Source organism: Homalodisca vitripennis, chromosome 3, assembly GCF_021130785.1.
Source record: "Homalodisca vitripennis isolate AUS2020 chromosome 3, UT_GWSS_2.1, whole genome shotgun sequence".
Lineage (NCBI taxonomy): Eukaryota > Metazoa > Arthropoda > Insecta > Hemiptera > Cicadellidae > Homalodisca > Homalodisca vitripennis.
Window position 1 is genome coordinate 119,970,642 of NC_060209.1, and position 15,378 is coordinate 119,986,019.

Consider the following 15,378-nt stretch of genomic DNA (forward strand, 5'->3'; position numbering starts at 1 on the left):
TTTTTGTTAAAACGAAAAAGGTTCAGCTGTTATACATCATAGACAGATAATTGGTAAACGGACAAAGCATGACAAATCACTAACTGAAGAACTTTATTGTAGAATAATTATGAGCAGAGAAATTGAAATGTAAAGTATGCATATGGCTGATTTGAAAAGAAGAGGAGCAAATGAGGTATGATCACAAATGCAGGAGATGACCTGCCAGAGCCGGTGGTTTGGATTCTCACCAAATTATCCCTAGCTGGAGTGCCAGATGATCTGTGCGTTGTAATGAGTAATTTTGTAATCAAGGATCTTTCACTTAAAGAAATTCCCTTTGATAATGTGGTGTAGTTTAAACATTTAATGTTTTAATTTAAATATGGGTAAAAAAAAACTACACAAAATTGGGTAAATGGATGACAGTATTTTGTTGTACTTTTACTTTCGTTATAAAATAAAAATGCATTCAGTTATTAGTAATGGTGGCAGGAGGCAGGTGATCGTCTGCCCCGGGTGGAAAAATTATAGAAAATCCAGTCGTTGCGTTACATCTACTGTTTACACATAATTTAGTTGGTCTTCGAGAGAATCGCTTTACTATTGGATAAAAAAATACAGATAACCGTGTTAGAACGTCAATTACAAAATAAGTAGTAGATCTGCAAGTACGGGAGTAGTTCAGATTTTTAGTTTATGCGTTAAGATATATAAAACATCGTAACTTCCAGTTACATCATTAAGAACGAAAAAGATAACAGTTTTTAGTGGTTTCTAACCAAACTACAACTTTAAAAATGTGTTTCGACATTCATAGGTACAAGTGTAATGTTTACTATGTAATTTTGGAAAACATTTGTTATTACATTACTAACTTAACTCTTGTCTAGCAGTTCAAAAAAGTCTGAATTGATCACGTTAAATGGAGCACTTAAAAGTTGTTATCTTGGGCTTACAATTTTGTAAATCACCATTTAAAAAGTTTAGTTTTTAACAGATTTCATTGAACAAGGTTTTGTCAATTCACTGCAACTGGTGTCTGCTTATTTTGAAGGTACAAACCGCCAGACCACCCTGGGCAATAAAAAAGACAATACAAATCACTGATTATTTTTCCTGTTAAGACGAGTTTCTAAAGTTATACTCCTGTCTTCAAATTGTGGCTAATAATTGTAATTGTTAAATATCAACATGTTGATGTTTAAAAAAATTTAATATTTTATACATGTTTATAGCTAAAGATTAAAATAAAAGACAATATTTTGGATTTAATTCTTTGTTTCTTGAAATTTGTAGCCTTAATTATAAATATACCTGAAATATTTTAAATTTAACATAACATTACATTTTTGTTTTGTTTTGATATGTTTTACTAGAAGTTGAGAACCTTTAATTGCAATTAGTCCTAAAAGGATCTGAGCTTGCTTCCTTAGTGACAGGATATTCGTGATGGGTAAGGGGGGTCCAGATCTGTACCACCTTTTCCATTTAAATTGGGCAGTGGTAGCACGCCCTTATGTTCAGGATGGTAACTTGCCTTTAACACTCAGGGGTAACCAACTCCCAATAATCATCCTCTGCAATGACCTAGACTTTTCGATCTTGTCTTGCTCCTCAATATCTCAACATTTAAGGTTAATGATATGAACTGTTCTTATTTAAGTGGTACAAAGGTTTTACTGTATCCAGTGTAGATTCAATTGTAAAATATAAGCTAACCAGAAGTGAAAACATGTACGTTGATATATTGAATATGTCGGCTGAGAGCTAGTGAAGCTTATCACTCGAGGAAAATTTTGTATTCCTATTTGTCTGACGATATCTTGAAATGCAGTTTCATTTTAATATTAGTAACATGGTTCGATGATTGTGTCTGTCAGTTCATGAGATTTGACTAAGGATTAGCGAATATATTTGCATTGGTCTTTTGGGAAACGAGAAATTAATTATCAGAATAAATACATTTGCAAACAAACTGTGTACAATCATATGAGATCTGAATAAATAACGTTTTTATTTATAGAGTAGAAAGAAGATTTAATAGAATGGAGTCAATGTCAAAACGTAAAATTATTTCGCTTCAACGCTCTCTTGCATTGTACAAGTAGTACCCTCACTAGATTATCGGAACGTGTATTATTTGAACACTGCTATAAAATCTGTCTTGCTAAAAGAACATGTGAATGTATCATGTAGCAAGACATCTCGAGAAATATTTTGTCTCCGAACTTTACACTAAATTTGGCATGACCCTTTATTTCTATATAGACAAGAAAGAGTTCGGTAATGGTGCTTGGCCAACTACGGGATTTGTCTGAGCGTCATTTGACGCGTATCACTCAGTAGGCTGACACAAATTTCTTTTGTGTACAGGAAGGATAAAAACATTTCTTTTCTGTATGAATGAATATCTGTCTATAGGACATCTATAGAAAGCAATTAGCTATATAGATTTGAATATAGATTTCAATCTGGAGTGTTTCCTGAAAATTGGAAACTAAGCGTAGTAAGACCACTACCTAAAGTTATTAAGCCTGTGACAGTAGAGCAATTGAGACCTATTTCTATTCTGCCAGCCATGTCTAAGGTTCGTTACTAGAAAAGATCGTAATTAGGCAAATAATGTCCCACGTTGACTCAACAGATATCTTACCAAAACTATAATCAGGTTTTAGGAAAAATCACAGTAGGCCTACATGCACAGCCCTGACAAATTTAATATGCGACTTAATAGATGCAAAGGACAAAGGAAAATATAGCTCTCTCATAATGCTGGATTATTCTAAAGCCTTTGATTCAATACATCATGAAATGTTATCTGCAAAACTGAGTTATTTCGGCTTTGACGAAGACGTGGTTCAATGGATCAGGTCTTACCTGAGTTGCCGGCGCCATATCACCAAGCTGGGGGACGAATCTTCAACACAAGAGGTGTACCTCAAGGTAGTTGTCTGGGACCAATTTTGTACAATTTGTACACGGCTGATTTCCCGAACTGTCTTCAAAGTTGCACTGCTCACTTGTACGCTGACGATTCACAGCTGCATATTTCATATAAGCCAAGCCTCATGGAATCCGCCATTGATAGGATAAATTCTGATCTTGAGGGAGTTAATCTGGTTATTCTGATCAGATGGTCCTTTGACAATGGTCTGGAATTGAATGTGAGTAAGTGCACAGTTCTCCACACCGCACCAGCAGAACTAGTACATGCCTTGAATGTGAATGGGAGGGCGGTTGTTCTGTTCGATACGAGCCTTAGGTTTTGCGAAAAAGCAAAAACGTTGGGGCTTGTGTTGGACAGTAAACTTTCGTTTTCAGACCATGTCACTTACACTATTCAGCGAGCACTGGGTAGATTAAAGGGTCTGTACAGATTTAGAAGCATTTTTCCAGAATCTACTAAGATACATCTAGTTAATTCACTGATCCTATCAGTCTGCATACGGCAACAGTTTATTGAGGGAGGATCGGGATCGAATCCACAGACTTCAGAACTCTGCCGTGGGGTTCATTTTCAACCTTAGACGCTTTGATCACGTATCCTCTTTCAGAGAAGAAATCAAGATGTTGCCGATAGAGGAAATGTGCAGGATGTTCAGCGGCTGTATGGTCCACAAAATTCTTTCCCTCAATGAACCGCGATACCTAGGTGAGAGGCTCTCATGTCGGGCGGAGGTGTCTCAGAGGGGGAGTCGCCATGGTGGAGCGCTGCACTTTCCAAAAGTATCAAAAGAGTGTGGGAGGAAAAGTTTTTCATTTTTTGGCCCAAAATTGTATAATGACCTCCCGCATAGCCTTAAAGAAAACATATCTGTAGATACTTTCAAACGTAGATTAAGAAAAATGCTCATTAGTAAGTAAGTATGTCACTTGTAATTTATTTTTGGTACTTTGGGATTATACCGACCACACCAGTATGAAGAACACAAAAATAGAAATTTATAGAAACAAACATGATAGAACGAAAAAACAACTCTTCAATTACAAAATTACAAACTTACAAGCATTTCCAGGTATTGTGATCGGTATTGTTGTCGCTGTTATCTTATCTTTCTCGAGAATCCTGATTACGGCAGGCCGCGCGGCATCACGTGATTTGCACGGTACATAATTGCCTTTCCATTTCAATTCAATTTATATTTCTGATTAGCCCCTCTAGAATTTGATATTTTACTGATAGGTACTATCTCGAGGGATGTTTTTCTTTCGTCGACATCAGCGCGGGGCAGCACCGAAGGTGCTGTCGAGGCCCGCGCTGATGGCCGGAGGCACTCGCATTTTGGGTGGCGGAATGTGATCAAGAATAAAAACAAGTTTTGAGTGTTTTTTTTAATAAAGAGTTTAGTTTGGTAAATGTTTGTTTTGTTAAATTTTTGTGTTTGGAGAAATGTAGAGGTAAAACACGAAAGTACAACAAAGCGATGCACCAGCTGAACGGGCGGTGAGGCTCTGCAATCACGTTATCTACTAGACGCTCGACTTTGACCTCTGTCTGAGGATGGGGAGGGGTTTGCGATAAGACAATTCCTGTTTTATACTGACGAAATAGTCTTCTACGCTAATCTAGTAATCAGTAGAAGCAAAATGTTAAATAACGATTCATGTCTGGGTGTGGTCGGTATAATCCCAAAGTACCTTATTTTTATCTTATGGAACTATGTACAGTATTGGCTTGAGTTGTTCTGTAAATCAGTGTACCTGAGAAACGCTTCAAAATAAAGGCATTTTTATTTATTTATTTATTTAATATATGTATGCACTCTTAGTGAGTTCTGTTACGTGACACATGTTGTGACGTACTCTTACCTTGAACTATATACATAGTTTTTTTAGCTAGATTAACACCAGATTTGATGCATTGAAAGATGTAAATTGTAAATTTTATCTCGGAGTGGTTCTCAAACAATGTTGTTCTCTTAGCTGACAGTAAACAGCTATTGACACTTTCAGTTGAAGTTTACTACAAGGCAGAAACACTTGTTTACATTAAAATTTTAGAAAACACTAAATACACAGTGCTTGATCAGTGGCAGTATTATGCAGGTTGCAAAGAGAAAGTCACACAACACATCACATTATTTCAACAGTGACCAATTTAAACAATTTAATGCATTGCAAATACTATGAAACATATAGAACCCTCTTGAATATAGCTGTGAATGTTTGCACATAAAGTACTCGAAACTGGTCTCTTTGACATAGTGTATGATATTTTTACTGTGGTTCAGGAAAAACAGGGGAATGGACACAAATATGCCTCAACGACCCATTCTTTTCTAGACTATAGTCCGAAAAAACAACTAGAACTCTATATCGCAACACTTATTATAAACTATTTGGAACGAACATAGTTATATAGAACTGGAAGAAGAACAAAAGCGATCAAAGTAGTATTTTTAGTCTTACGTATGCATATATTTTCTTGATCAGGATAAAAAAATAAAATATATCACAAAACAATATCATAGACCGGAAATAGATACGTTTCATGTCAGTTAGCTTCCGAAACCTACGTGTATATATTTTCTTCATCGGTGCATCAACTTACACTTCAACTGTCGCACCGTAAATAAATCAGACAAGAAGTGAAATTAAACGACTGTAATAGACCTCAACAGCGTTTCAGCCTTACGTAAATAAATACATATAAACATATGTTTAATAAATAAATGTATATATATATATATATATATATATATGTATATATGGTAGCACATTCACCCGGCAAGTGAGAGATCCGGGTTCGAGTCCCGGCAAAGCAAGTACTTTTTGTGATTCAATGTTTATTGAAATTAAATTAAATTAGACTATTGCCATTTATACAAATTTCATGAATATAAATACAAGTCATTTGACAGGTATTTGGTCTTCCGATCATATGCTAAGTTTGCGTATTTAAACACATATGTGAAAGAAAAAGCCAAATACAAAATAATTGAATCGGAAAGAAGTAAGGGCTCTGTGGTGTATTGGTAGCACATTCACCCGGCAAGTGAGAGATCCGGGTTCGAGTCCCGGTGGAACAAGTACTTTTTGCGATTCAATGTTTATTGAAATCAAATTAAATTAGGCTATTACCACTTACAAAAATTAAATATATATATTTATGACATATATTATATATATCGTAATAAAAAGGCAAACCCAATTATGAAATATCTAAGACTGGAAGCTTAAGAGTTGGTAGTAGACGTTTATGACAGAAGCAGGGTTTGCTAACCAGCATATGTATTTATGTTCTTTATAAGGGCAAGACAAATATAATTGTGGCACCGTATTAGACTGTATGAACGGTGGGAATAGACACTTTTAGACAGTTTGTTGATAAAAAGGCCGTAGACGTATTCACTTCTTCGTATATATATCTATATCGTATATAGATATATATTTCTTCGTATATATTTCTTTATCGGGACAATAAAACAGTAAATTTAAAGACTGGAGATATCTTAGACCGGAAGTATATTGAAATGGTCGGAAGGAGACGTTTAAGACCGAAGTAGGTTTCTGACCTTTATTATTGTTTCCTTGGTCGGGGTGCTGGCCACGCTTTCGTCTCGACGTGGAATTTTTAAAATAGCATTTTACGAGAGTGACCTCGTCGCTACTCACTAAAACGGAGCTCTGGCATATGCCTTGACTCAACAAACGCGTCCGTGTTCGGCACCCAGATTACAGGAGTGACAAAAGTATCACCGAATCAGCAATGCCCGTCCCTGTCACTGTACTGCTCGCTTATTGAGTTGGGAGATATCTACGATAGAAGAGATAGCAGTCCTGGATCGAGTATCACTTGGGACGGTGAAGCTGATGCTTCCCACAATCTCAGAGCAGTCAAGGAAACCATTAATAAGATTGTAGAGTACAAGAACACCCGCCAGTCTGCGTCTCAAGTGAAGTGGATGCATTTCAAAACAGCTCTGAATCTCATCAACTGGAGTCTCAGCATAGCCATATCTCAGTCAGATACCCATTCAGTCTCTCAGTCTGATACGGCATTTTGACGAAACAAGTTTGGGTTCTTGAGTGACTGAGCTTGTAGGGAGACCAGATAATCGAGCCATATTCCAGGATTGGCCTAACCAGGGTCTTGTAGAGTAAAACCAATGATGGGTGTTTAAAGTTCTTGGCAGATCTAAATATGATAATACTCCATGATTATAGCTAGACAGTAATGTAAAATAATTTATTAATTTAACATTTCACTGAACTCGACTATTAAATGAATATAAGGTGTGGCGCAGAGGCCGAGTGCACGTTCCTTCTCACCCAACCAACTCAAGGTGTTAAAAGCTAATATGTACTATATTATATAGATTTAAGTGGTAGTAGGCTCGGTAAACTAAATATTAATAATTTTTTTTTATATAACCAACGTTATTTACAAGGTATAGTTGACGGTGTGACAAAGGGTTATTGAGAAATTTACAGGATATAAGTTGATTGGTGACCGGTAGATAAAATTGAGAAATCTTGAGTTTAGCTTGTGCCTTTGACTGTCCATCTGTGCGTGGGGGGAATAAACATACGGATTTGACAACTCTGTTTTGCTTATCTGTCATTGTCAGGTCTTCGTCACTCATATTTGTTCATTCGGAGTTGGTTGTGTTGTGGAAGGTTGCGTATAATGTTAGGTTATCCAAATGATAAAGATGAATCATTATTATTATTGGATATGATTGTTTAGAAAACAGTGTGATTATGTTAGACTGTCATGAGTTGGTAATTACCCAGCTTCAGTTATATCAGGTGTAATGTTTACGATTTGACACGTTCCATCATAAAGTAAAAATATTTTGGAAAACACCGATGGTGTTGACTTTGAGTGAGGTTATTGTTTTTCAAAGTGTTATTTTTATAAGTAATTATTAATTAACTTGAGGTTTAATTATCTTCGTCATTATAGTTTTTTAACTCATATACATATTTATTAGGAATAGGCTATGGCGTGTTTCCTTCTTAATAAAAACAACATAAACATAACCATCCCAAAAGTAGAAGAAATTGATAAAGTTTCGTTTTATGAAATTTTAGTTCAGGTTGGAACTGTGTCTTGGAAAGTTACACACCGTTATAGTGATTTTGTAAACTTACATGACAAATTAGTGATAGACCATTGTGTAAATAAAGAAATTTTACCGCCGAAGAAAATTATAGGGAAGAGAGATCCTGCTTTTGTGGAGAAAAGGAGGACTGGATTAGAATGTTATTTGAGGTCAGTTATAACATTTCTCAAAGAAACAATGCCAAGGACTTTGGCCGAATTTTTAGATTTTCACAAATATGACATTTTATTTCTTCTACAAGATATGTCCTCTTCATTTTTAAGAGAAGGAGACTTCATCTTACTTCAATCCAAAAATTATAAATTTAATCCTCTGCAGGTGAGTGAATTCAGGTAGAGTACAATAAGTGGACCTGGTTTTTTATATCAAAATTATCAAACAATGTTTAATAATTATACCCATTGATATAATCAACCAATAGTAATTAATTTCAAAGATAACTAAATCATCTGCACCGACTGTACACACATTTTCAAATTCTAAACACAATTTGTTCTGTAAGTAACTTCTTTTATATAAAAAAAGATAGTTAAATTTAGAAATCTATACAAAATAACATTAAAAGGTGATGTACTGTTTCTTTCTTGATTTCAAATTTTTTTTTTATTATTTAAATGACATTACTCCTGTCATTTGTCACAATTAAAAAAAATTATTAATTGTTATGGTTATTTTATATCATTTATGACATTATATAGAATGTTGGAACTATTTCTATTTATTTTAAACATGTGACTTTTGTTTAGTATTTTATGTACGTTGATATCGATTAATAGTTATGCTCTTCAATATAAAAAGTATTGATGATTGTAATAAGTGATATAAAAACAGGTCCGCTTATCGTATTCTATCTGTGAGTTCTTAGATAAGCTGCTAATTTTCAGTATAAGACTATAATTTCCTGTATAAGTATAAGACATATTTAAAAGGTTGCAATATGATAAGTGTCCAACACTAGAATGATGGATAATATCGAATCACGATTAGAACAATTTAAATGCTGTCAGACATGTTTACCCTGTTAAGTAATTGTAAGTGCTACGAAGCTGCTCAAACTTAGTATAACCAGAGTCGTATTACTTTCTATAATCTAAAATAAGTAGCCTATAGGGTAGGGTACGATAAGTGGACCCGGTTTTTTATATCGAAATTGGCAAACGATATTACTTAACCCATTGCGGATCGTGAAAACGGCGCGCGTGCGGGCCTTAGAGTGCGAATTAATCCGTATTACAACGCAGCACCCGCAGTGTTTGCATGCCTACCTGCCTGCTTAGTGCGCTCGCTAATTATACATGTTTTGTTTGTTTATGTTGTTATTTATGTTATATAAACATTATACAGATCATATTAGACAAGTATATTATACTAGAAAAAATTTTAAAATACAGATACCTAACATTTTTACCTATGTTTTTTGCATGTTGTAGCTGCTTGATGTAGGACGGATCAAACGTTTTACACAATAAAAAAATGGGTACTTTGGGATTATACCGACCACACCCAGACATGAATCGTTATTTAACATTTTGCTTCTACTGATTACTAGATTAGCGTAGAAGACTATTTCGTCAGTATAAAACAGGAATTGTCTTATCGCAAACCCCTCCCCATCCTCAGACAGAGGTCAAAGTCGAGCGTCTAGTAGATAACGTGATTGCAGAGCCTCGCCGCCCGTTCAGCTGGTGCATCGCTTTGTTGTACTTTCGTGTTTTACCTCTACATTTCTCCAAACACAAAAATTTAACAAAAACAAACATTTACCAAACTAAACTCTTTATTAAAAAAACACTCAAAACTTGTTTTTATTCTTGATCACATTCCGCCACCCAAAATGCGAGTGCCTCCGGCCATCAGCGCGGGCTTCGACAGCACCTTCGGTGCTGCCCCGCGCTGATGTCGACGAAAGAAAAAACATCCCTCGAGATAGTACCTATCAGTAAAATATCAAATTCTAGAGGGGCTAATCATAAATTGAATTGAAATGGAAAGGCAATTATGTACCGTGCAAATCACGTGATGCCGCGCGGCCTGCCGTAATCAGGATTCTCGAGAAAGATAAGATAACAGCGACAACAATACCGATCACAATACCTGGAAATGCTTGTAAGTTTGTAATTTTGTAATTGAAGAGTTGTTTTTTTTCGTTCTATCATGTTTGTTTCTATAAATTTCTATTTTTGTGTTCTTCATACTGGTGTGGTCGGTATAATCCCAAAGTACCAAAAAATGTTCTAATAAAACTATCACTTCAAGAAACAACTAATCTAATATTTACAAAATATTTACACTGTATTTACATTAGTATCCGCGTAATTATGAAAACGTGGACAAATATGCGTGATAGAACCGTCTCCATCCTCAATAACACTATCGATATCACTTTGATCACTTCCACTTTCTAATAATAGTCTATCTAATTCAGATGATCGTAAATTGTCACCCATTTTATTGCACACAAGGCAAAGGAAAATCGAACGCCACGACTGTACGCCTCAGACAAACAATTTGTCGCAAATAATAACGTTATTGACCGATAACGAGGGGAGTATTTGTGGACAAGTCCCAGAGATAAGATAGGAAACCAGTCCAGGAAAACAGACCATAATAATCTCCGAGCCTTATAACAGCGATAAGCGTTCAAAACAAATGAGTCATCCGTACCACGTCATCCGCGTGAGGGTCACGTCATTGTGCTTTTGGTCCACGCCTCGCTCCGCGTCACCCTCACGTCGTTGATCCGCAATGGGTTAATCATAACCACCGATATAATCAATCGATACTGATTAATTATTTTGAACAAATAACTTTAACCCTTTTAACTCCGACATCCGATCAGATCGGATATACGAAATATGCTTTAAACTCCGACGTCCGACGAGATCGGATCCAGCTGGTCTCGCCAAAACCTCCGGATCCGATTATATCGGATGTTGGTTTTTAGTATATCACTGGCTTAGTAACAAACCAAAAGCTAAAATATTCAGTGTTATGACGTTATACGTGAATTGACGAGTAAAATGATGTATAGTTGCTTACTCTATGTCTGATTTTTGTGCCGGTGATCACGATTGGAAACAGCTGTCAGTCTACTTCTTGTTTCCAACGTTACGACTACATATTGTTGACTTGTAGTGTTTGTAAACAAAGCGTGTGTGGATTATTCCTTCGTAATTGTGTTTTATTCGTTGAAAATTAGTAAAAGAAGACGAGTAATGTCTCCTGCTAGTGAGGAGCATTGCTGGAGGAGGAAAAAGGAGAAGGTCTAGGACTGCTTGTGTGAAGTGCAAGAGAGGCCTGCATGGGGGGTGTTTGTCAAGTCATTCGTGTTGAACAAAGTGTATCAAGACTGCGTGTAAATATTTTTTTGTAAATATAAGCCTAATTAGAAACTATATAGTACTCTTCTATTTATGTTTGTGTTGTGTTGTAACAAGAAAACTATGTGATGTGTTAGCTGCAAAATATCCTCAACAGAACTTAAAATATCAACTTGTGAACTTCGACCAGAACCTGTGAAAATTTTGAATATGTGAACTTATACAAATGTTGCTGTAACATCTATACCGTTCAATGTAGGACATTCAAATTTTGGTTTCATGTTTATAAATAAAAGGTCTTTTTATAAAAAAATAGATTAAGGAGTTAAGTTGAAGTATAATATTAGTTTTACCATGTCAAACTTAAAAAAAAAATTTTATAAAAAAATTTTTTTTTTTTCTAAGAGAATAAAAAATATAAGAAACATATTTTATACCAAAATATATTTTTTTAAATATTAATCCATTTCAAGTAAAGTAAAACAAAACAAGAATCATCAGTCTACTACAATAAATAAAAAAGTTACAGAATTTAATGTGCAGCCATGTAAAATACGACATTTTTGCATGGAGTTTCTGGCATAACCTAGTAAATAAGAACCGGTTTTTCCACCATATACCTTAAAAAAATCACGGAGTGAAAAGGGTTAATAATCTATATCAACAGCTGTAAACACTTTCAAATAATACACGTAAGGTAATATTTCAATTTTACATATAAGTAACATTTGATTACTAAAAATGGCAGTCAATTTTAGAAAACTAAACGACATTGCTTTGAAAGATGATAATACACATGTTTTACGTGGCTTCAACATGTTGGACTCGTACCGAAAAACCCATTATGTGAAATTTGTGGGAAAGAACAACTGTAACTGTGAGAGAAGCAAATATGGTCGTCTTAGTTTTCCTAATTTTGCTTGTAATAATTTTTTCATCACTGTAAATATTAAATCTATATATTAATTAAAAACATATGATTGTTATTGAGGACTATATATTCTTTTATATCGATTGATAGTCTAGGATTTGAGATGCGAATATTAGGTATCGACGATTACATTCTTTGATATAAAAAGCTATATTTTCTTTGAAATAAAAAAAATATAGCTTTACTATAATACAATCTTTAAAGTCTATAACATAATTCAATTCAACATTATTGTTCCAAACTAATTCGAACAATCATGTGTATGTTAATTTACGAATGGCCGCTAGAGATGGAAAATACTGTTGTTTGTCAATAACTTATTACAAAAGAATGTGTTGAGGTATTAATTTCCAGTAATATGTTAGTATACAACAATTTAACTAACTCACTACAATGTAAAATAGACGGCTGCATTATACTGAGTCGCCACTACCACAATCAATCAGGGTACCAAATTATCTATTAGAAATAAACCTAAACTTTTGAATACAAAAGCATTCTAGTCATAATTATTTGCAATTAACTATTGCCAGCTCTTTAATGTATTGAATAACATTAATTATTTCCAAATTAATTCATACAAAGTAAAATCATTTGTATGGTATTTAAGTAATGGCCTCAAATATAATAGTGATTTACATGTGTTTTTTATTTGTGTCACAAGCTGTCAGGCATGATTATCCTTCAATATAGTAAAAAGTAACTAAATGTTACACTGTTTTGTGTTTTACATTTTATAAATACACAACACAAAATATTTTCATCTATAGCAGAAATGGCAATTTCATTATTTCTTGTTTCAAGTTTTCAAAGTCTGAGTCAGCCTGAGATGAAATTGGAAAGGTTTTCGTTTGTATTAAACTTCAAACTTTGTCTGAATAGAGCGATATCCCACTTAGAATAATGCAATAGCATACCAATAATTCTTCTTAACTAAGCTGTGTCTGTAGGCAGTGGTAGATTTATAGTGGTTTAAATCTTTCCCGATCAAGTCTAATAGTTCTCCTATTTATCTAATAGCCCAATAATTTTATTGACTGGAGAGAATAGCTGCCTTTCTTATTATTTATGGTATGTCCACATTTCTTGACAGCCCTAAGAAAGTTATTTAGGTCAATATCATGTTCATGTTGATCGTTGCCACACACTGTAATGTCATCCAAATATGCAAAGGTTCCATCTAGATTTTCAGATTGTATAATGCCATTGATTACCCTCTGGAAACAAGCTACACTGGAAACATTTACACCAAATGGAATTCTGGTAAATTGATAAACCTATCACCATCATCATAAGCAGTATATTTATTTTCATCATCTCGTATGGTAATTTGATGATAAGCACTGTACAAATCGATTGTGCTAAAAACAGAGTATTTCGATACGTCAGAGACAACATGTTCTATTCTACGTAGAGGATAGGCATTTAAGAGAATAAAGCAATAACTTTGAAAATAGTCTATTACCATTGGCTTTTTATGATTTTCATTAGTAGTAACAGAGTTTAAGATCGCCATGATGATCGACTTTCTTCTATTACTCCATCTAATAATTTTTCAACTTCATTCCGAATGAATATGATATTATTTACTGGATGTCTACGAGACTTATTAGCAATCGATCGTACATTTTACTCGTCAAGTTACTGAATAAGGGAGGGGATTCAAGTCGAACATGAGGTAGAAAAGAGAGTAAGTAGAGATTTGGTTCCATGCAAATTCAGTTGAATTTGAAAATAATGTTTCAGTAAATCATGACCCACTATATCAGTACAAAGATCCTAAAATATTGTTCTTATGTATGAATGCTCAAGGAGTTTTACATTTACAATACAGTAGCCAACAATTTGAGTACTAAGTGACTACGTGAAGCAGGTACCATTGAAACGTCTGTAAAACATCCAGAGAAAAGTCTGATGTTCCTCAGAGAAACAAACAAATCACTTAAAAAACTCTGAGCTTCCAGCATCCATTAAAGTCTCCGCTTCAATGGTTACTTTAACAACAACATGTTTTATGCATGAGGGTGAAGCTGCTGTAATAGTAACAACATTTGAACTAGTCGTAACAGTATTATAAGTTTTAATGTTGCTTTTCTTTAGTCTTGACGTACAGATCTTAGAGCAAAAGGAAGGTAACCTGGAGCTAAATTCAACATTAAAATTGAATCAAACCTTCCTACCATATGTTATGTGTAGAAAACTGGATTGCTCCTCAATGCTTAGGGATGGTAACAGAAATATCTTAGTGCACTCAATTGTGCACCTGATGAGACAATGAGACTGCCATTTCACCTGTTTATAGGTGTCTATGATGTTGAAATGGTGTAATGGTTCGTTTTGAGCTTTGTTGTCGTTGACTTTCTTTGGATCTCTTCAGATGAACATGACTCCAGATTCCAGGAGTCAAGTTTGAGACCGCGTTAGATACCAGACGCTGCAATAAAAGGAAGCTGAACTGGAGCTAAATTCAACATTCAAATTGAATCAACCCTTCCTGCATAGCTACGTTATGTGTAGAAAACTCAGTTGCTCTACCATGCTTAGAGATTGTGCCAGAAACATCGTAGTGCACTCAATTGAGCACCTGATGAGGCAATGAGAGTGTCACTTCACTTACTTATAATAGGTGTTTCTAATGTCGAAATTATGTAATGATACTGGGTTTCTCTGTGTTGCTACCGACTATCTGCTTTAATTCTGAGCCTGTATGCTCGACAGGCCTGAGAAGTTGTTTAGCCTACCCAAAATAGCTTACCCACATTTTTCTTATCTATAGTTTGTTTTTCTTTATTCCTGTTGGTTGTCATGTGTTACTACAGCAATGATAAACAATGGTAGCTGCTAGAAGGGCCTATCTTGAGATGGGCCCTTTTTGCGGAGATCGCTTATATTTTTTCTCCATATGTTTAAGTATAACCTCCATCTCACTCATTCAAATATTCCTCTTTGTTGTCAAGATAAACCTATTTAAACGTCTATGTGTCGAGAGGCCCTTCTAGCATAGACAAATGGTGGCATCAGCTGGCTGTGTGTTTGTGTTTTCTGCTGTAAAATATAACCTCACTTCTTGTTGTTT

General features: G+C 34.8%; 1 protein-coding gene across 2 annotated transcripts in view; it reads left to right on the forward strand.

Moving 5' to 3' along the window:
* Window positions 1-7,392: 7,392 nt before the first annotated feature.
* Window positions 7,393-15,378, forward strand: part of LOC124357428 (nischarin) — a 30,023-nt gene continuing 22,037 nt past the window's right edge. The window contains exon 1 of one of the 2 annotated variants that reach the window (XM_046809230.1): window positions 7,393-8,369. In XM_046809230.1, the coding sequence (XP_046665186.1) occupies window positions 7,929-8,369 (441 nt within the window). In that variant the 5' untranslated portion in view covers window positions 7,393-7,928. The remainder of the gene's footprint in view (window positions 8,370-15,378) is intronic. The other variant, XM_046809229.1, reaches the window with a different exon arrangement.